At 58.5% G+C, this 21944-nt stretch overlaps 1 protein-coding gene across 4 annotated transcripts; it reads right to left on the reverse strand.

Annotated features, from left to right (window-relative positions):
• Nucleotides 1-203: 203 nt before the first annotated feature.
• GLIS2 (GLIS family zinc finger 2) lies at nucleotides 204-20814 on the reverse strand. Of its 4 annotated transcripts, none has more exons than XM_016166622.2 (7): nucleotides 20607-20809; nucleotides 6259-6502; nucleotides 5236-5408; nucleotides 4507-4683; nucleotides 4292-4425; nucleotides 4089-4210; nucleotides 204-3041 (listed from the first exon to the last, which is right to left on the reverse strand). In XM_016166622.2, the coding sequence occupies exons 2-7, from the start codon at nucleotides 6428-6430 to the stop codon at nucleotides 2242-2244; spliced, it is 1578 nt and encodes a 525-aa protein (XP_016022108.1). In that variant the 5' UTR covers nucleotides 6431-6502; nucleotides 20607-20809; the 3' UTR covers nucleotides 204-2241. The 4 variants fall into 4 exon arrangements, with proteins under 4 accessions (XP_016022108.1, XP_016022109.1, XP_016022105.1 ...); XM_016166623.2 differs by having other exon boundaries at nucleotides 4089-4207; nucleotides 20607-20806; XM_016166619.2 differs by having other exon boundaries at nucleotides 4292-4683; nucleotides 20607-20814.
• Between the last annotated feature and the right edge of the window lie 1130 nt (nucleotides 20815-21944).

Genomic DNA, 21944 nt, shown 5'->3' on the forward strand with positions numbered 1-21944 from the left:
CCAGCACCCACTTCCTCCCACCCTTCCCTTCCAGCAGGAGATCAAGAGGTGTGGCACCCACATGGTCAAGAGGAAGCCCCAGAATAGGGCCCCTGGGTGCTGCTGTCTGGGGTGGGTGACCCCAGAACCAGGCACAGGGTGGTCAGATGTAATCCCCCGTCAGGTGCCCTGGACCCAGCTTCTGGCACATCCAAGACAGAAACCATCTTTGCAACTCACTTTTATTGTTTCTTTATAAACTTCCTCTCACATGGAGGAATATATTGTTATAGTCATTAGCTTATCTCTTTTTTTTTTTTTTAAACTCTATGCTAACAGCAATGGAGCCAAGAGGAGGAAAAACATAAGCTACAATAGAAAGGCACTTAGAACCTGTTAAAATACTGATATCCTGGAATGTGCAACAACAAACCAACAACAACAACACGTACACCGGCCCTCTCGAGCCTGGTCTATCACTGAGTCACATGCTGAGCTAATGTCACCTTCCAGTGCCCTGTTCCTCTGCTCCCTGGGCTCGAGTCTCAAACCCCTCACCATCACCTCCAACCGGGGACTTAAAGGCCTAGGGCCCTTAACGGAGGTGGAGGTGCTTGGGTCCTGGGTGGGGCCCAAATAAAGGAGACCAGCTCCTTCCTGCTTTGCTCACAGCCCCTTCGAGGGGCAGAACCAGCACTGCCAGGGTCCCTGTTAGGGTGAGTGGGGTCAGGGTGACCCCTCTGGGACAGAAGGGCAGTCCAGAAAAGCACGGGGTGTCAGCAGAGCTGCTCAAGAACAGCAGGGAGACCCTGGAGCCACAGGGCTGCTAAGAACCCTACTGCTGTCCTGCAGCTGCCTTGTTCTATAGCTAGGGAAAGGGATGGCTCGCTCAAGAGGCCAAGGACAGGACAGGCCTAGGAGCCAGAGCTCCTGATGGCCAGGCCAGCACCTCACAGACTGCACCAGACCAGCTGAGGGCACAGCAAGGGCCCAGAGTGGGGGAAGCAAGTGCTGTGTCCCCAGGGTCTGGTGGGAGAGCCCCTCCACTGGGGATCGCGCAGTGGGTATATGGAGTGTCAGCATCCTTGACTTATCCTGACTCCTTCCTGGGAGTAAAAGGAAAACATCTGTAGGACAGGCTCAGCTAGGTAAAGCCAAAGGAAATAGTATCACAAATCCAGCTTCCCACTCCTGTGGCTGTCCTTGGCTGCTTCACCATTCCCCAAGCCTAGGGCCTCAGACCATGCATGGCCTGGAGCCCTCCCTCACCCATGTGCTAGCTGTGATTTGGCACCCCCAGAATGAGACCTGCGTCCCAGCCTGGGGTCATCCCCAGCCTGCCTCCTGCCAGTGTGCAGGCTTCTGCAGCCCCTTGTGCAAAGGGGCACTGCCCCTGGCCAGGCCAGGCCTGCCCCACCTGTTCCCTGAACCGGGTAGGCCCAAGGTCCTGGCATCTCCCTAAAGGTACAAGGAGGCCCAGTGGTAAAAGGACAGCTGAGCAGGTCAGCCGTCCCCTCACTTTGGAGAACATTGTCCAACCCAGAGAATGGGCTAACCCTTGGCCATTGCTGGCTGCTTTGGATGAGTAGGTGGTGAGGGGCAGCGGGCAGAGCGGGCCTCCCTCTCCAAGCGGGAGGCACCTTGTCATAAGGATAAGGTGGTTCTTCCTGTGGCTTTGCCGGGGCCTGCGTCTTGTCTTGCTCTCCTTCTGGAGGGTGGGCCAGAGGGAAAGGCGTCCAAAGAGCTCCCAGAGCAGGGGGCCTGGTGAGGCTAGGCAGGAGGTGTGGGCCCTTAGTCATGGGGCTCCTTGTCACAGCTCAGCACATGAAGGGGTATGGAGGGAACCCCATGCCAGCAGGGAGAGCAGATCCCACCTCACCTGCCCCTACTGCTGGGACATGGCTGGCAGATGGACAAGGCAGGGAGGGAGGGTGACCTGCCCAGGTTGGCCACAGGGTGAGGGAGGCACCAGGGTGGAGGACAGGATGGGGACTGACGGCCAGAGGTGAGTGGTGCCTGAGCACCCAGGAGCTTAGCTCTCCCTGGCCGGCAGGCAGTTCCTCCCTCAGGAGCCTGGGACACCAGCAATGACCTAGCACCAACCTTGCTGCCCAGCTTGTCTGGGGCTGGGGCTGCCAGTGGGACACAGCCAACCAGGCCCTGGGGGCAGGAGAACATTATTGCTATTTCGCAGAAGAGTTTCTGTTCGTCGGGGCAGGGCCGGGAGCTGCTTGTGGCTGTGGGCTGTGAACCAGGATGGGTTCAGTTCACCACGGCCGGTTTCAGCAGCACAGAGCCTGGTGGGATGACCACCCAGCCAGGGGCCAGTGCCTCTGGGCTGCTGGCCGCCGAGTTGACACCTGTGGACAGGTCCAGCACAGTGCCTGGCAGCAGGGGGAGTCCATCTGGGCTGGGCCGGGAGCGGCCGCTCTCAGTCCTTTCCAGAGGGGTCTTGTGGCCCTCCATGCTCAGGGCCCTAGCTGGCACTGCCCCACGCCCCTTCTCCCCCTCAGCCTTGCCACCTGCAGAGCCAGCCAGGAGGGAGACCACAGGTAGGCCCAGTCCTCCAGCCCCAAAGGGCGAGGGCAGCAGTGGGTTTTTGGCCAGATTGAGGGGCAGGATGGGGCCCGGCAACCCAGGGCCCATGCCTGACCCACCCCCACTGCCCCCACCATTGCCACAGGCCAGGGCACTGAGGTCAAGAGGGCCAGGGGCCAGGGGCAGGGGCAGGCCTGGCAGGCCTGGGCCTCCGAAGAGGGCAGCTGGGTTGGGGATGATGATCTGGGCCCCGCTGACATAGGGGCTGCCATCTGGGGCAGGCAGCGGTGGTTTGGGGGGTGGGCGCAGTTGTAGAAGCTCTTGCTGCTCATGGGACACAAAGTGGCCGTGGGCCTTGATGTGCTTGCGCAGAGAGCTGGGGTCCGTGTAGCGCTTGTGGCAGCCGGGCATCTTGCAGTAGTAGGGCTTGTCCACATAGTGGGTGCGTGTGTGCTTGAAGCGGTCGCTTGAGTTGGAGTAGCGCTTGTTACAGCCCTCATATGGGCAGACGTAGGGCTTCTCACCTGTGCACGGGGGCAGGACTGATGTGAGGGGTCTCCCCGCCCAGTGTCCTGCTCCCACTCACCACCCACTTAGTAGCCCCTGGGCCTCTCACTCCAGACCAAAATCTCCTTGAACACAGACTATCCTGTTTGGGGGATAGCATCCCCAGTACCTGACACAAGATCTTGCCCCAGGCAGGGGCACAGCTGCTGAGAAGCTGGCCTGGTAACCCCCAGAACCACCAGGGCCCGACTATGTGCCCTCGGCCTTATTGCTATGCTTCAAATTGTGGATTACAGTGACCACTTCAAAAGATGAACCTGATTATAGACTTCCATAAAGCTCCTACGAGGGGCAAGCCCACAACGAACACTGCGTGAATGCCGACTGCCCTTTATGTGGCCCTTATTTAGCAAAATGGCTTAAGATTTACTAAACATCTGCTCCTGAACCTACCAGGCCAGAGCCACATGAGACCATGGGCCTTTGAAGTGTGGCCAGTCCAAATTGAGATGCGCTATGAGTGTAAAATTCATACCAGATTCCTCAGATTTCGTATGAAATGTAGAATTTCGGTGTCTCATTGATATCTTTTTAATATTGGGTTCAAGAAAATGTGTGATTATAATTCATTTCATCTATTTCTTTGTCATCGTGGGCCCAGCACACTTCCGCTGTGCTACTCTGCTTGCTTTCTTTTTTTTTTTTTTGGTACTTTAATGCAACAATTAGGAAATTTAAAATTGGACATGTGGCTCTGTTGGCCAGTGCTGGCCCTACTGTGTGCTGGAGTATGGTGAGGAATGAAGCACACACACTGGCTGCAGTCACAAGCGGCATTAGTCAGACGATCTTACAAACAATGCTGAGTACGACACAGGAAGGCCTGTCTGTGCTTCTATATATTGAGGGTCTGAACCACAGGAGAGGCTTCACCCAGCAAGTGGCACTCTAAAAAGGACCAGTGAACAATGGGACATGTTCCTTATCTTTTGGAGGCCCACGGATGGCTGGGCACTCCACCATGGCCAGCCTGCCCAGCTACCACCCTCCAGCCCACCTCTCACCTGTGTGTGACCGGTTGTGAATCTTTAGATTCTCCAGGCGAGAGAAGCTCTTACTGCAGGTGGGGCAGCGGTGTGGCTTCTCATTGGTGTGTGTACGGATGTGGATGAGCATCTTGTACCTGCTCCAGGAAGGGCATGGAGCACAGCTCAGCTCGCTGGACACCTGTGTCCCCTCTCTCCCACCCACTCTTGCCCTCTCTCACCTGGCATTGAAGCCTCGGCCGTGACGGGCACAGCCCTCCCAGTGGCAGCAGTACCCTGCGTCCTTCTCGGGCTTGACGTGGTAGTCATTGACATGATCCACCAAGTCTTGCAGGAGCTCGAAGAGCTGGTTACACTGCAGGGCCGGGGAGAGTTCTGAGCCCATGTGGGGCTGCCCACCGGGGAACCTGCCCCACTCTTCCTGGCCCCCACTCACCTTGGCCCAGCGACACACCAGCTGCTTGGGCAGGGGTAGCTCTGGCGAGAGGCACTTGTCCTTGGGGGTGGTGAGGAAGGAGGAAGCAGGAAGGTGCAGGGCCCCCCCAGAGCCCAGAGGCAGGAAGAACTGGAAGGAACTGGGGACGCCATCCAGATAGCGCAGTGGCTGGAAATCCTGGCAGGAGAGGGCAAGGGACAGAGCTGGTCAGTGCCCCGTGGGGTAGGCAAGCCCAACACCCTCTGTCTCCTATAGCAGGTTGTGTCCTCACAGGATTTGTCCCAGTCCTAGCTCCCTGTACCTGTGCTTGTGATGTTATTCAGGAATAGGATCTTTGCAGATGTGATCAGGTTAAGAGGAAGGCAGATTAGATTAGGGTGGGTCCTAAATCCAGTGACCAGTCTTCGTAAGAGGAAAAGAGGGATTCGAACACAGACACACACACAGGGAAGAAGGCCATGTGATGACAGAGGCAGAGACTGGAGTGACATGGCTACAAGGCAAGGATTGCTTAAAGCCACCAGAAGCTGGAAGAGGCAAAGGATTCCTCTTTAGAGCCTCCAGAAGGAATCAACCCTGTTGACACCTTGATTTTGGACTTCAGCTTCCAGAATGGTGAGAGAATAACACCATTCTGTTGTTTTAAGCCACCCATTTTGTGGTCCCTTGTGACAGTGGCCCAGTAAACCAATACGCCTTCTCTCTCCAGAACCCGTACTTTCTCCTTACCGGGGCTGTGGGCACTGTGGGCAGGTCCCCGTTGCCCTGACGTTCAGGGGACAGTGAGCTGCTGCCATTGGGGGAATCCAGCCCAGAGGGCGGTGACAAGCTGAGGTCTACCAGAGGGGCTGCTGTAAAGCGTCCCTCCACCTTCTCGGGAAACTTGGGGTTCAGCAGGAAGCCTAAAAGAAAGGCACAGTTTAGGTGTGCTGGAGACAGAAGTCCAGGTGAACCAGGCCCTCCCACCTCTGAATCCTCCACTATGACCCAGAAGCAGACCCCAGCCATGCCAGCTCCCCTGGAGCCCCGGGCATCTGAGCAGCAGTCTATACGTGTGACAAATGTGACCTCTGCCATCATGAGAGCTCAGCCATTGGTTGACACAAGAAGTGGGAAGTACTCATTTTATGGATGGAATGATCTAGTATACAAAGTGAGTAACTGACTAGGAACTTGAAGCCAGGGCCCTTAGCTTCCCAACACATTGGCAGGTAGGGGCCTTTCTAACTTTCCTTAGGCCCTTTCTGCCTCAGAGCTCCCTTCTGTAAAATGAGAGGTTTGGGCTGGACTGCTTCCAGAGCCTTCCAGCTAAGACATGTCAGATCTGGTTTACAGAGCAGAGGCCCTGAGCCCTAAGCATCCTGAGAAGTACTTGCTGGCCTCGGTCCTCAATCTTTACTGACCTGGCTGGCCGTCCACGCTGCCTCAAAGCCCAGGAGTTGGGTCCCGAGGCCTTTCATTACTACCTGTGACTCCTCACTCCCCTTTGCCAGCTGGCCATTCTGAATCCTCCCAGAGGCCTCAATTTAAATCCTGGCTCTGCTGTTCCAGCTTTATAAACTGGGAAGATCAGTTCCCTCCTCTCAGGGACAATGTCACCTCCAAAGATAAACTGCTGGGAGGATGAATGGCCAGAGTACAAAGAACACTCTAAGCCTGAAGCTGTGAGGGGCTACGGTTATGTCCTAGTGGACATACCTGGGACATTGTCCACCAGGGCCCGGAGACCACTGCCCTGCCTGGCTGCAGTACCTGAGGGCGGGGAGCCCGGGGAGCCCGGGGTGGGGCTGTCATCCACCAGGCCAAGCTCCCTGTGCAGAGCTCGGTGCCGGACCACACTCAGTGTCCTCTCCCGCTTTTCTCTTGCCGCCCGGAGCTTGGTGATGCTCAGCTTCAGGTCAAGCGGCTCGTCCAAGGAATGCATGATGATATGGGGCTGGGGTTGGAGGTGGCAGCAGATAGCAGGGAGCTCCCAAGCTGGTATTCAGGCAGGAACCTGGGGGAGGACAAGAGCTGTGCTGTAACATGGACCCCAGGCTCCTTCTGAGGCTGTACTCATTAAAGCCCACAGGAGAGGGAGAAGTGGGTATGCAGCACTGAGAAGGCTGTCCCCTCAGGGAGGGAGACCCTCAGTGTGGCCTGGCTAGCAGGTATGAAGGTAGCCAATCACCTACTCAGAACTTCCACATCCACTTCCCACAAGTCTTGTCTGGAAGGGAAAGCTCAAAGAATCCATTTTGCCATGAAACAGTTTTAGAGACAATGCTTCAGGTCACAGAGCTAGGAAATGGTAGAACTACCATATTGAAGGCCAGATCTTCCCCCCATGGAAATAGCCAGCCATGCTCCAAAGGTCACTTCTGAGAGAGTGGCAAGTCATGCCTGGGACACATGCCTGGTTCGAGCCAGAAGACCCAAAACAAGGCCAGAGGAGCAATAAGTGTCCTCCAAGGTGGGCATGAGTAGTCCTCAGTTACTGACCTCCAAGCACCTGCTGTGCTGGGCTCCATGGGCAGCTGTAGTCACTTCTGAAGGAACAAGGTTGAGAATTTGCTGGGCGAAGCTGAGCAAAGCCTGGTCCCAAAGAGATGGGAGTGCAGATAGGTGACCCTGCCTCCCAGATGAGGTCAGGAGAGCTGCCAACAGACACAGGGAGCCAGAGGGCCCTGAGCCACCACCAGGGGGCAGCTTGGGACTGTGGACCAGCCAGGCCAGGTAGGCGCAGGGTTGGAGGGAAGTGGACCAGTACTGTCTGGCGGTTCGTAAAATATATACATATATCTTTTTTTTTTTTTTTAACTGGTGATGAATTCTTTTATTATGAGTTCTCATTCTGGAATTTTCACCATTTTCTTAGAATGTCTCAGTAGTGTAATTTTCTTCACATATAAATGACCCAAGAGCAAGGTCAACTTTTCATTCCAAATTCAAACTTTTCTTACAGCAGCAATGTTTTCACATGTGGCCACGGTGTCTCCTTGCGTTTGTTAACTGAGATGCATACACCCTGAAAACCTATCAGCTAAACAAGCCAACACTGACATACCCCCTATCATTCACCGATTCCAGGTTTACATGATTTAATACAAAACATCCCTGTACCCACTATGTGGTAAAAGATTTTGTATAGTTTGCTGGTGTGGCCCAGGTGCATGCAGAGCTGCCCAGAGTTCTCACCATGGAGCAGGACAGGGGAGAACAGCCCCCAGATCCCCACTCATCTTTTTTCTAGGCCAAGCCCCTCAATAACTTTAAGCAGTCTTCACCCAGTTCTAAGCCCTGGCTCATCTGTCTTCCAGGACAAGCTTCACTTCTGCCAAGAGCCTCCAAACACACAGAGAACAAGGCAGTCCCTCTCCCTCACTTAAGACCCTCTGCTTCTGGGGATACATCCCAAGAACCTAGCACATGGCTAATATCAGGCTAATATCAGAGTCTCTGAGCCCAGAGAGAAGGATGGTATCTTCAGAGCACCAGTGGCTGCACTTGGTCATGGGACCCAGGTCTGTGATTTGACTTGTCCCTGTTAAACTCATCAGGTGATCAGGTGAGAGTCCTCAGATCTACATGGATTTGCCACACACACACACACACACACACACACACACACACCCCTTCCCTCCCTCCCTTGCCGGACATGCATGGGCCAGGAGCTCCCAGCAGTGCAAGCGGGCTGGGATTAGACTGCCACCCTGTCCTTCAGGAGCTCCAGATCCAGGCAGGCAGCTGAGCAGATGACAGTGATGGATGTACCTGGGCCCCCTTCACTCTCCCCCTGACTGGGGGAGAAGCTGCCCTCTGTCTGACCCACCCCCCAGTTATGTCTGTCTGTCTGTCTGCTTGTCCCTCCACCTGTTTATTTTTAGACACAGGCCCAGTCAAACCTCCCTGAAGCTCCTCTGTGCTGGGAGCCTGGAAGGAGAGGAAGGAAGTAAATATTTATGCTGATTAAGAATTCAGGAGCCAGGAAGGGCTGGTGGCCTGATCCTTGGCTGGCCTAGGGACATAGACCTCCCCACAGCCTCCAGTCTCCACTCCCAACCTGACCTTCCAGAGAAGGGGACCATGAAGGCAGAACAGTTTGGAAATAGGAATTCAAACTGACACCACTCTCATGTCCAGAGTGGGGGGGGGGGGGGAAGCACAGGGAGGAGTCCTGGGTCCTCTGGTTCTGAAGACCTGCAGGAGATACTGCCTCGACCCAGAACCAGGGAGGGCCCCAAGAGGAGCCTGTCTCCCAGGATGGAACTAGGCACCGAGCTCATGGAAGAAGGGGGGACTCCAGCACCCCACCCTAATCAGCATGCCCAGTCCAGAGACCCCACTCTACTCACCACTTCCCAACCCTGGATTCTGCCCAGGGGTTCATTCTGATGGAAGCCATGGCCCAGCCCAGAAGGCTAACCTCCTCAATTCCTGGGAAAGAAGGAAGGGGCCGCCCCCCAAAGCCCAGATTCAAGCACCTCAACCCCAGGCTGGCCACACCTTAAATTCCCTCCCAATGGCGACCCCACCCCAAGGGAAGATGCCTGTGACCCCACTCCTTGGCCAACATTGAAGTGTCCTCTTACACCCCTCAGCCACCAGCCGGTGGCAGTTCTGGGTTGCTGCTCTGCTCTTTGTTCCTGGGCTGGATGAAGGAGGGCCGGTGAGAGCCTGCGTCACGTCACGTTCTCCGGAGGCCAAAGGGTCAACGGGGCCTGGAACCCTAGAACTGGCACTGCGATAACCAGCAGAGGCCAGCCGGCCATCACCCGATTTAACGCTCATGAAAACCATAGAGTTAGGGGAGACAGAGACGCTCTGAAGGGGAGCTGTCTGGCTCTGAGGGTGCAGACAAGTTTCTTAACTAGTGGTGGAGCCCGCAGTGGGCGGAGGCCATGTGTCTTCTACACCCCGGTGCGGGCACTCGGCAGGCACTCCCTGGGTGCAACGCAGAGTCCCTTCTCCCAGGAGCCTAGCTGCCGAACCTCCACCTCAGTTTCCCGCTGGCTCCATGATGCGACTCCTCCCTGCTGGCGCGGGGCTGTGGGATCCCCAAGCACTTGGGAAGGGCGGGGTGCCCGGCTGAGAGGCGGCGCCAAGGTGGTCGCGCTACCGCGCGCCCGCTCCGCGGCTCCAGCTACGAAAGGAACTAATTAGAGCAGAGGGCGCGCGGGAACGGCGAGGGACCACCAGGGCGGCAGGGACGGGGCGGGGGTCACCCCGGGGTGGGCCGCGCTGGCCCTCGGGTTCGGCCCCCGCCCCACCGCACCCTCCCCGCCGGCCGGGCCGAGACAATGGCCGCTATTGTGCGCCGCCTGCCGCGGCGCAACCGGCCCCCAGCTGCAGTGCCAGCCAAGCCCCTCGCCCGCCGGGTCTACCTGTCGGCCCCGCCCACACTCGGACCGAGTGAACGCGGGGCGGGCCCGACGCTTGAGTAAACTGAGTCCCAGAAAAGGCACAGTGTACCCCAGGGTTCTGTGGCTGGGGTGGAACGAATACCGAAAGGCGGCGAGGCGGGGGGACGGGGGGGGGGTGTTGACATCCGTTAAACACCTACCGTGTGCCAGGCACCGTCAGTCCATGCATTCACTGAACCCTCTAAAACTCCTACCCTGAGTACATGCAGTCATTTCCCCTGTCATACAGATAGGGAAATTGAGGCTTAAGGTCATCAGGCTAATAGGAGAGGCCTGGAATCTGCTCTAGATAAAGCTCCTCCTTCCCTGCTTGGGAACCGGCAGCAGGTTGGCCCCGAGCCTGTTGGGGTGCCTGTGTGAGTGGAGTGGGGCTCAGCACACCCATCCTGAGAAGCACTTAGGGTCTCCTTGTCAGAAGTAGAGATAAGACAAGGCTGTCTGTAAAATGGGGGCCCTCCCTGCCCACCCCACAGCAGCATGAAGCCAGGTGCTTGACCACCAGTGTACTAATTGTCAAGGTCAACATGAGGGACACTCCTTATTCCCAGAGTAGCCATTTGGTGAGCTGCGACCCATCCAGTCTAAGACTTGGGTACAAGGACCCAAGATACAACTCTGAAAAGCCCATGTGGATTTCTTGATATTGAATGGAAAGGGGAAACAAGACCCTGGCCACTCCTGTACTTCGTGGGTGGCCCTATGTCTGATGACAAGGATCATCACTGTCAAAACATTAGTCTTACAGATGGGGAAACTGAGGCCCAGAGTGAGAAACCACCATGCCAGTTCGCACAAGTGGATGGCAAGCCCAGAACTGGAAGCCATGGATGACTATTACACAATAGTACAAACAGTCAGTTATTGATAGTGGAGCAACATGCCAGCACCTGTTAAGGCAGGTGCCGTTTCATTTCCATTTTACAGATGCAAAAACTGAGGCTCAGGGAAATTAAGTGATCTGCCCAGGGTCACACAGCTTACCTGTGGCAGGGCTCAGTTTCAAACCCAGGTGAGTCTAGAAGCTGTGCTGACCCTTAGCTCCTCCTGTGCCCATAGATGTGAGATGGGACAGGCAAAGGGGCTCTAGCTTGGCACCTACCCCACCCCCCTGCCCAGGGGTTTGTGGGAGCTAGGTGCAAAGCCTAGAAGGGGCAGCAAGCAGGCAGTGAGTGGGCGCTGGAGAGGCCCACTGTGGGGGGGCAGCCACAGGGAAGCTTGGAGGGCTTTAGGCAGATATGCTGCCAAAGCAAAGGGCCCCACAGCCCTGCATTCCTGGGAACCGCTGCAGCTCCGCCCTGCTCTGGCCAAGAGCTCCACCCTCCTCTGCAGCCCAGAGGCAGGGGCTAGGGGTAGGGGCAGGCCTTATCCTCTAGGGAACCCCTTCCTGACCAGACAGCAGAGTAGAGCTCCAAGTATGAGGTAAACCACCTGAGTCCCCAACGTAGCTCTGCCACTTCCTGCCCATGTGACTTACGCCAAGTCAGCTCCAGGTTTTCATCTCTAAAATGGGATAATATAGTAATAGCCTCTCCTACAGCGTTTGTGGAACAAATCAATGCAATGATGTACGTCCAATGATTACTGTTTCCCATTAATATATAATATTCAGCACTTAGAATAGTGCTGAGTACATAGTAGGTACTTGAACTTGTTGAATGAATTGTCACCATGGCTGAGTTCCCCAGCTTTTGGCCAATCTAGAGCTGTGAGGACAGCTGAGTATCCACAGACACTACTAGTCCCACCCTTATCTGGGAGCATCTGGGCTTTTGTTTAGTGTATAACTAAACGAGCATGTGGCCCTCAGAGAACCTCAGGCCTCTCTTGTCCTGTGGATTGGTCACAACTGAGCATAGTCACCTTCCAGAGCCTGAATGCACCAAAGAATTCTGGGAGGCCCTTGAGAGGCTCTAAGCAGCCCTGGAAGCAGTAGGCCTCCTCCCAGGACACAGGGGAGGGGCTTATTCAGTGAGGCCTGTGCCCAGAGGATCCCAGGAGAGAGGTCAGGGCAGGCAGCACTTCCTGGAAGAGTATGGGGTTTGCCTTCCCTGGGAACCAATTGCTTGGCAGGCAGGCCCTTCCCCCATCCCCAGATGGGTGCTCAGCCAGCATGGGGATGGGGCATGGACTCCCCAGATCCTCTGAGAGGGAAGACCCCACCCTGGTGGGATTGTAAGCTCCCCCAAGTGACCGAGCCAGGTCAGCTACTCTGCGCTTTGGAGGCCTCGAGAAAGGCCCCAGCTGGGCAGCACCTGTGCTGGGGTGTGTGTCAGAAGTCCACACTTGAGCGTGTTCAGAGCACTACCCAGAACCAGGCTGCCTGGTTCCAGTCCTCTGTGCCCTGCCTCTGGCTGTGGGGACTTACATGGGTCCCTAGATGGGTCCCTGTCACCCCTTCGGCATTGGTTTTCTCATCTGCAACTAAGGGGCCACAATAAAATGCCAGTTCACCAGGCAGGGTGGGAATTCGGGGCATCTTGTAGGGTGTGCTTGGCTTGGTGCCTGGCACACAGGAGGTGCCAGAAACTGGTAGCCCTGAGGATTCTTGTTCCCAACCCCAGGCTGGGGGTGCCCCACGCAGTAACTTGGCCTGCCAAGGTCACCCAGATAGTTTAGGCAGAACTGAAGCTGGAAGGCATGCAGCTGGCTCCCCCTACGCCCCTCAGCAGCCCTGGCTGCCCAGATGTACTTCCTTCCCCAATGCCAGCAGGGTGACACCAGGCTGGGAGCAGCAGTTCACACATAGGCCCTGGCCCATACATGCACATTCACACAAATGTGTGTGCTATCCAGCTGCAGGGGCAAGCCCGGCATAGAGGCCTCCCCTCAGCCTGGTGGCTCTGGGCACCCTAGTGCGGCTTCCACCCCCTGCTGCCTGCCGGGCTGCAGCCACCTTTGCACAACTATGTCTGGTATTTTCCTGTCTGCCCAGCTTGGGGGGGAGGTGGTGTGTGGGGCTATGCGCACTGCCTGCACCTGGGCCTCAGCCAGAGGCAAGCCCGCCAAGCAGCCCCCACGCCCGCTTGCCTGCCCACCCGGCCGGGAGGGCTGGGAGGGAAGAGCTGGGCCCAGGCTGCCCAAATCCCTGGGAGGGGCTGGCCCTGGGGAGCCAGACAGGGACACACACCCAGCAAGGCCTAGACATAGGCAGCCCAGGCCCCGCCAGGCAGCACTGCCACTCACGGTGGGTGGCAGGACTGGGCACTCCGCCAGAGTTCTCTGGGGCCAGCAAAGGCATTGGTCAGTGTCCCACAGGACACGGATGGGCACCCACGGCACCCCCAGACATACTGGTACATGCATATATGTCACACCTGTGCACACACAGGACGTAGCAATAACCAGTGTCAGGGTGGGGATCCAGGACCCAGGAGTCTCGGTTTCTGGTGAGAAGCCAGGATGAGGCCTGGGGCCCACTCCTCCCACCACCCCAGGATAGACACCAGGTCCACTGAAAAGGACCTGCCAAGTCCCAGCAGGAGGGGAGGCGGGCAAGGCAGGCTCTGGACTTTGGCCCTTCCCTCTCTGCCTCATTTACCCCATCACTTGGTTATGCATTCCTACAGCAGGCCCTCTGCTCAGTTCTGGGGGGCTCACAGATGAGTGAGAATGAAGAGCACCCAGACTTCAGTGGGGAAAACACAGGAAACAGAAAAACAATGTTAGGGGTGGGCTGTGCCTGCTGAGTGTGGGGGTCAGAGCGTGTTGGCCATGAAGACAGGGGGTAAAGTGCTGGTGCGGGGGGAACACTGGGTGCTAAGTTCTACAGGCTGCGCTGGCCAGCATGTCTCCCGCTCACTATCTCTATTCATCCTTACCACCCTGCCAGTTAGGTACTAGCTTCCCCATCTTCCAGAAGGGGACATGGAGGCTCAGAGCAGTTCAGTCACCTGCCAAGGTCACAGAGCTCTAAGTAGCAGAGTTGGGATTCACCTCCAGGTCAAAACGCCTAGGGCAGGCAGGGATATTTCTGAGACCAAGGCTGCAGAGGCCTAGAAGTATGGCCCCCACTGACCCACAGTGAACCCACCTGTCATTCAGCAGAGGAGGAGGCCCAAGGAGAAAGCTGGGCCAGGACCTGGGGGGCATTGGGAAGCTATGGAGTGCTCTGCACAGAAAATGCCATATTCCTTTCCAGCCCAGAGCCTTCTATTCCCAAGCTCTCTCTCCCCTGCATCTCCTTTCTCAGGATTCCCTGCCCCCCATGAGCCTGTGGATCACCTCTTGGGTGCCTGCTCCTGCTTTACAATCTTCCACGCTCCTCTAATCTCCTCCAGCTGCCAATTCCCTTTACCCTCTCCTTCAGCAAGTCTTTGCTGATTCACCTTCTCCAGCCTCAACCTCTTGTAGCTATACATGAGCTGTTCTTCCAGGTGTCTGACAGCTGAGCAGAGGACCTGGCTGTCCTCACACTACTGAGAGCAGCATCCCTCACCTTGCAATGGCCCTGTGCAAGCTGCCACACTCATATTGGGTCCAAGTCCTCACTAATACATCACTAAGGCCATAATGCTACCAGCACTTGAGCATGCCCTGAGTGCCCAGCCCTGCACGTTGTCTTATTCACTGCCCCTGACCTTCTGTCCTGGGTACTCAACCCCTATATCTGGGCTTTGGAGCCACTTTCCAGGAAGGGAGGCCTAGGGCAGGCAGGGATATCTCTAGGGCCTGGAAGCTCTGAGCCTTCTGGGGGTGTTCAAGAGGAGAAGGCCTCACGGAGCAGACTGCTGACCCTCTCCCACAGCCCCCACAGAACCCACTCTTTCCACCAGAGTGAATTGGGCAGCGATGCAAAGTGGTGGGACTCAGTGCCAAAAACTAGGCCTACCGCAATGTGATATGGGCCTGGTTGTAAGCCTTAGTTTCTCCATTTATGAAAGGAAGGGGCTAGCCTCAAATAGGACTGGAGCTGGAGCATCTTAACCATGCCCACAGCAGTACCATCACACTGGCCCTTTGCTTTTCTCTGACACTTGACACTCAGTAAATGTTTGTTGAGTGAATGAATCTACCTGTGGTACTACCAGCCAGGTAAGGTGGGAAGGTATGGAGGAGCTTGCAGCTCAAAGAAGGAAGTGGCATGCCCAAGGTCAAGGTGAATGGCAGGGCCTGACACAGATGGCTCCTCTTCCCCATCCGTGGCAATGACGACCGTAGAGTGGACAGCAAACCCTGGTCAGTTGAGATGACCAGAAGCACCCAGTTCCCCCAGCATCATCTCCTGCCACTCCCACCCAGCACTGGCACAGAGCCCAACCCAGAACAGCCAGGCAAGACCAGGACCAGCAGGGGCTCCGGCATGAACTCCACCCCATGCCCCAGGCAGCGAAGTAAGTCCAAAAGCCAGGGGCAGCCTCCAAACCCAAAAGGAAACACCCACTGGGTAGGGCCCTGCCGGGCCTGGGCTGCTTCAGGCCCTTGGGGCCCAGGGTCTATAGGACCATGCAGCGTAACCACTAGGTGTCCTGAGGTGATGCTGGGGACTTGCCCTGGAGGAGGGTAGTGCTGGCAAGCAGACAGCCAGCAGTACTGAGGTGGGGAGGTGGGGGACTTTAGAACAGGCAAAACAATGGAGGGCCCCACAACCTTGGGGGAGGGGAACATCACAGCTGGGATCAGTCAGCCTGGAAGTGTGGAGGTGGGAGCTGGGGGGCTCTGGACACCAGAGGGAATGATGCAGGGAAGAAATGGCTTAGGAAGGGTGGACTTGCCAGCCAGACCCAGGTGGACATGGGGGTAAGGGAGGGAGGCTTTCTCCAGATATAGCTGCCTCCCATGTCATGCCTGTGCAGTGAATGGCAGGGCAGGAGTGGAGCTGGGAGATTCTCTGGCCGAATTGAATTTTAGGGGCCAGGACTAGACAGCCCTAGGCTCCAAGTGACTCCAGGCCAAGCCCAAAAATCTCTGGGCCTCGGTTTTCCGCCATCAGCACCCACAGACGGGCTCCTTGCTCCCAGAGTCCCAGTAGAGAGCTGGTCTGTGAGCACAATGGTGGGGACTCTTGGTCAGCCGGCAGGATTGTTTTCCTGGAGGCGCCCAGGGCTGACTCAGGCAGCTCGGCAGTCTCCTAGGGCCTCTGCAGGCTCTCCACCCACCCTTGGCTAGGACTGGAAGAGGGGGCCAGAGACTGGGTCTGAGTCCCCTCCCCAGGCGGCCATCTGCCAAGGTGGGAATATGTGTGCACACGCATGTCACACGCCCACACATTGGGCCCTCCCTGTGGCATGTACTACCTGGCCTCCCAGGCAGCACAGACAAAGGACCTGAGGAGGCCCTAGCCACCTCTCAGTCATGGCCTGGAAGACTCTCAGCCCCTTTCCATCCTCTGCCAGGGGCATCTGGAACAGATAGGAAGTCCTCCTCCATCAGAATCACTTCCCATCTCCGTGCCCTGCAGGCCCCTCCCAGCCTGGCCACCAGTAACTAGAACCCTCCATCCCATCTGGGAGGGAGATTGGGCATGGAAGGCCAGAGTTCCCCCATAAGAGGCCCAGAGCCAGGCCCTCTACCCTGGCCAGCCTGAGGGAGCTTGGAGAAACATCCTGGCCAGGACAGTCAGACCTCTGGGGCTCCCTGGAGACTGGCTGTGTGAAGGTTCCCAGAGCTTTCCTGGAAGGGTCCCAGAGCTGGGAGGGAAAGGAGGGTCAGGGACCCCTGCAGACCTGGGCCAGGCCTCACTTTCCTCCATGGAAAGGTCTAGAGTGGAGGCCAGAAGGATCAGAGCAGGAAAAGAATGGATGCTTGGGACCCTGTGTGCTACGAGCTGCTGGGGCTAGCTCCAGCTCTCCTTAGGAGCGGGGCACCTTCTCATCCCAGGCTAGGCAATTGGCGATCAGACACACTCAGCTATAACAGACCACCAGGGAACTTGAGCCCTGATGCCCACTGGCCCTTTTCCATCTGAGCCTTAGTTTCCTCATTTGTCTAATAGGAATCTCTCCCACAAGGTTCATGTGACAACTTCAAATGACAGATGTCAACACTGCGAAATTCATCAGGACATTGGAAGGTATTATGTTGATTTTTTCAGAAAGTTTTTTGAGGTGTTCTCCCATGCTGCTCCATCCCTGACCCGCTTCACCCCCAACCCCTCTCTGGGGACCTAAGATGGAATTTTTATTAGTTGCAGAGACAGCAAAGGTTTATAAGGCTATATGTGAGCCAGAGGAGAAAGCTAGGTCTACTCCAGGCTGTGCCCCTGCATGACACCCCCCCACTCCCCAGCAGATCACAGTTAGTTGCCCTAACCATGGCTGATCAGAAAAGCACCAGAGGTCCTGGTTGACATCCTGCCTAGCCACACCTGAATTAGAATCCTCCAGGGTGGGTGGGGCTGAGGCATCCCAAGGGCCTTGTAAAAGCTGTGGTCCCCACACCTAGGGCTGACATCAGGCTGGGACAAGGCTGGGAGTCCTGGCATTCTCAGAGGAGTGAACCCCTAGACACATGCTTGGGCCTCAGCCCCTTTCTAGGGCTCTTTCACAGGCCCCGGAAGGGGAAGCAACTCTGGTGGCAAGGGGTTGGGGGGTATCTACATCTTTCTGGGCTGGCCCAAGAGACACACTCATCAGCCAGCGACGCTCCCCACCTCTGAGAAGGGCACCTGCCTGGGTGAAGGAAGGACCACCCAGTACCTTCCAGGGGTCACCCTTATGGCCTCAGTCATCTGTGAGAAGTATACAATGACAATAATAACCCTGAATAAAGAAAGGTTTCTCCACAGGAAAGGCGGCCCCCTTCCCCCACAATTCCACCTAGCTCGGGCATCTCCAATGCAATCCGAATTTCCCACATGAGTGAGGGGCCTCTTCAGTCTGCCTCCCCTGGGACACTGGAGGGGAGCACTCTGAGCAGGAGTCCTCCCTGCCCCACCCCCAGTGTCAGGGGCCCACTCCAAATACTTCCCAAATAGATCAACTGCAGGCCCCACTCCCCACATCTGGTCCTCTGGCCACAGCTATTGCCACCCTCCCTAATCCTGGGACTGCCCCAAACTCTGCCCAGCACCCATGCCTGCCCCCTCACCTAAGAGGGAAATTGGGATTCCAGGCCAGTCTGGGTAGATGGAAACCCACATGAGAAAATGTCAGGAAAACACATTCTTCCTTCTACACCGCAGCTCAGACCCTGGGAGGATTAGGTGGCAGAAGACACTCCCACTGCCTGGGGGCCAAGGCCAGGCTAGAGAAGGAGGGGAAAGAGGAGTGGGGGCCAAATGGTGGGGCTGAGAGGGGTCCAGGCTCTTGACAGGTCCCAGGAGAGGCCCTGGAGAGCTTTGTCTCCTGTAGGCGGGTTCACCCTCTCACTCTCCATGGGCACTCCCAGCAAGGCGGGAGCCCAGGCAGAAGACATGGCTGTGGCTATCCATTTGAAGCTCAGCTTTCTAGAAACAACAAAGCTTTAGGGGGGACGTGGTTCACACGATTGTTTAAAATGAGGTTTTTGGATGTCTGTGGCATCCAGTTATTCATACTGGCTCCACCCACGGATAATTGAGAGTTGGCTTTTGTTGGCCCTACCCCCTCTTTCGCCCCTCCCCCTAGTCTTCTCATGGATTCTCTGGTGCTCAGGAAGCTCACCTTGCCTGACCCCTTGGTTTGACAGATGAGGAAACTGAGACCCAGAAAGGGGAGGAGCCTGACACAAAGACCCCTGGGACTTGGTGGCCCAGCCAAGACTCAATTCCAGAATGTCAGACTTCTAAGAGGGGGCTTTTCCCACTCACCCTCCAGGCTGTGGCCGAGCTCCAGTGAATCCCCCAAAGCCACTGACCCAAAAGCAGTGGTGCCTGGAAGAGGAGTGACTCACTGTCTGGCTTCCTGGGGCACCCCCTCCCCATCAGTGAGGGAAGGACTGGCAGGTGTCCCTGTGTAGAGAGCCAGGAGCAGGGAGAGGCCCCCCAGGGGGCCTACCCCAGGGTCACTCAGGGGCCAAACAGCCCCAGCTGGAGGGATTTAACACCAAAGGTCAGAGGTCACAGACAGGGAAGGGAGGGCAGGCATGGGGGGGGTCAGAGGGTCAGCACTAATGGCAGCTCCGGAAAGGAGGGGGAGGGGAAGGGGCTAAGGAAAACAGGGCTGCTTTCAAGGGGTCCCCAACCCTGAGACTGCCTCCAGCTTGGCAGGCTGCAGATAGGACTAAGAAGAGCTGGGAGTGGGCTATGAAATGGTCTGGGCTGAAGCTCAGAAAGGGGTGTCCTGGGAGCGGCCCCCAGGTGCAGTCCCTCCCCCAGTGTGGGCCAGAGCCAGCTGGGAGGCCCAGCAGTGGCCCAGAGGGGAGAAGGAGGAGCAGAGGGGAAAGGCTCCGAGGTCATGGGGAGGGATGTGTGGGCTGGGCTGGAACAGCTGTGGCACTGTGGCACCGGTGTGGGGATGGGGGGGGGGGCTAGGGGAGGGCTGGGTGGGTGGGCAGACTGAAGGGGCCAGTTTCCCCTTCTCTAAGCCTAGGGGCTGAGGAAGGCTCTTCAGGAGGCACTGGGGAGCAGAGCGTCTCTGGCTGTCTTCCCTAGCTGCCGGCTAAGCCCCACCTTCGCTCCAGGATGCCAGGACCAGGCATGTAGGACCCTCAGGATGGCTGCCTCCCAGGACTACAGCTCGGGCCCTGTCCCTGGTCCAGACGAAGAACCACGAGAGCCCAGGCCTTGGCCACGTCCTGGGCTGGCCTGGCTGCCCCTTCAGTGTCAAGCGTTCCCTTCAGAGCCAAGATCCTGGGCTGAAATGGCTGGGGGCCCAGGGCTCCTCCCAGGATCCCTTCCCGCTTCCCAGGCCCCAAGGCAGGGCTGGGTAGCTCTCTGCAACCATTGCTACCCAGGGTGGCCAGGCCAGGCGGGCTCTCCTGGATGGCAGATCGGCAGCATGTTGCCCTGCTGTGGCCTGAGCACCCGGCTGGGCAGGGCAGTGTGCCAAGACCTCCAGGTGCCAGCCTGGATTCCAGCTCTATCCCAGGGGGCCAGCAAGGAAGCAGGGGGGTGCGGGCATATCCTTCCCTCTAGGTGCACCTGCCTCATCCTCTCCCCTGCCTCCTTCAGGCCTTTCCTCAGGCAGGTTTGGTGCTCCTGCCCTCCCCACTCTGCCAGGCCCTCTGCTTGCACCCAGACAGCAGGAAAGGAACAAGTGCCGGACAGGACTCCAGCTCCCAGTCCAAACGCGGCAGCATCCCCGACCTGATCCCCCAAAACGCCGCCCTCCCCCGCCCAAGGAAGGACCTGGTCTAATTAGGGGTAGCAGAAGGGAGATTTTCCGGGACAAGGGAAGAGACACCTTTCAAACCCCGTCCTAGAAACAACCCCAGCGCAGCCGTGGGAAGGGGAGGCTGCCCGGCTGCCCTAGACAACTTCATGCCCAGGCTCCGGAGGTCCCCTCTCACCCCGCAGCGCACCCCCACCGCGGCCGCCCAACTTCCCCGCCGAAGTTTGCTCCCGCCCCGGGCCGGGCCGAGGATCAGCCCGGCCTCGGGACAGAGGGAGGGCAGGAGGGAGGAGAAAGACAGAGACGGAGGGACGGGGCCGGGAAGCCGGCGAGGGAGGGAGCGCGCGAGCCAGCGAGGGAGCGAGCGTAGGGGCCCCGGCGAGGGCTCACAATGGCCCGGGGCGAGACGCGGGAGGAGGAGGCGACCCTCGAGCCCCGCAGCCCCCGCGCGACGGGCGGGTCCCCCAGCCCGGTCTCCGTCCCCACGGCACGACGCCCGGGGGCTTCTTACCTCGGCAGCGGGGGCGGTCGTGCTCCCGGCTGCGGGCTCCGGCGGTCGGGGGGCAGCGGGTAGAGAGCGGGGGAGGGGCTGGGGCAGGCGGGGGCCCGGGCGCGAGGCTCACGGGGCGCGGGCTCCCCTGGCACGGCCGCCCGGCGCCCGGCCGCTCCGCCACATCTGCAGCTCCAGCGGGGAAGGTGGCCGCGGCGGCCGGGCCAGGCCGGGATGTCTTGCAGAGGGAGGGAGGAGGGCGGAGGGAGGCGGCGGGAGGAGGGACGGGCCGGCCGCGGAGGAGGGGGAGGAGGAGGGGCACGGGGGGCGGCCGCCTTCCCTCCTCCCTCCCCCGCTGCTTCCCTCCCGCCCTCCCAGCAAACCCCTCTCGCCGCGGCGGCCCCAGGCCCGGGGCGCCAGCTGCCAGGCGGGGCGTGCGCGTCGGGGGGAGGGGGCGGCCGCGCGCCGGCGCTGGGCCGGGGGAGGGGAGGGCGGCGCGGCGGCGGGGAGCGGCCACCGGGAGGGAGGAAAGGGGCGCCGGGCCGCGTGCGTTCTCCTCGGCCCCATCCTCGGGTACCCCCCTGCGGCCCCGCCCCCGGCCCGAGGGCAGCGCTAGGACATGGCCCGGAGATGGCCCGGGGGGGCAGGGGGAGGGGCGCCCCGCCCTCGGGGAAGCCCGGGGAGGGGGCGGACTGGCAGAAGACCGGAGGGAGGGCGTGCGGGCCCAGAGGAAAAGCCCCGAACACCGGGAAGATGGAGGAGGGGGCGGGGGCCCCTTGCTTCCCTCCCGCGGGGTCACCTTGGCCAGGCCCCCCGCGGCCTTGGGCGGCGGGGAGGGCGACAGGAATGCCTCTCCGCAGGCCCAGATTTCTCCGCCCAGCCCAGTTCCAGGAACGCGCGGGCAGCGCCCGGCAGGCTGGGGCCCCGGCTCCCGATTCCGGGCGGCGCACTCTGGGGTTCGAGGCAGGGCTCAGCAGCTCCCTCCCCTACGACGCCGGGCTGATCCCTGCCTTGTCTTCGGACTCAGTTTCCCTCACGGTGGAATAAGGATCAGGGGCGGCCCGGAGCAATCCAGACTTCTGTTCGGCCCCGTCTTGGTCCTAGCAGATGGGGCAACCTGTGTCCCCAGCCTGAACGCCGCGGGGTCCTTGATTGCGCCTGGCCCCTCAGCGCCCAGCGCAGGGCGGATTAGGAAGTGGAATGAACTGGATAGACGCGGGTGAGAAAGCCCCGCACCTGCACCCGCTAAGTTGTTTTTACCTCCTGATGTTGAAACCCGACTCGTATTGAGTGTGTTTTGTTTGAGTCAGTCTTCTCGCTGCTCCGTTGTCTAGTGTCAAACCTTGGTTCAAAAAGAGC

Source organism: Rousettus aegyptiacus, unplaced genomic scaffold (genome assembly GCF_014176215.1).
Source record: "Rousettus aegyptiacus isolate mRouAeg1 unplaced genomic scaffold, mRouAeg1.p scaffold_m13_p_8, whole genome shotgun sequence".
NCBI lineage: Eukaryota > Metazoa > Chordata > Mammalia > Chiroptera > Pteropodidae > Rousettus > Rousettus aegyptiacus.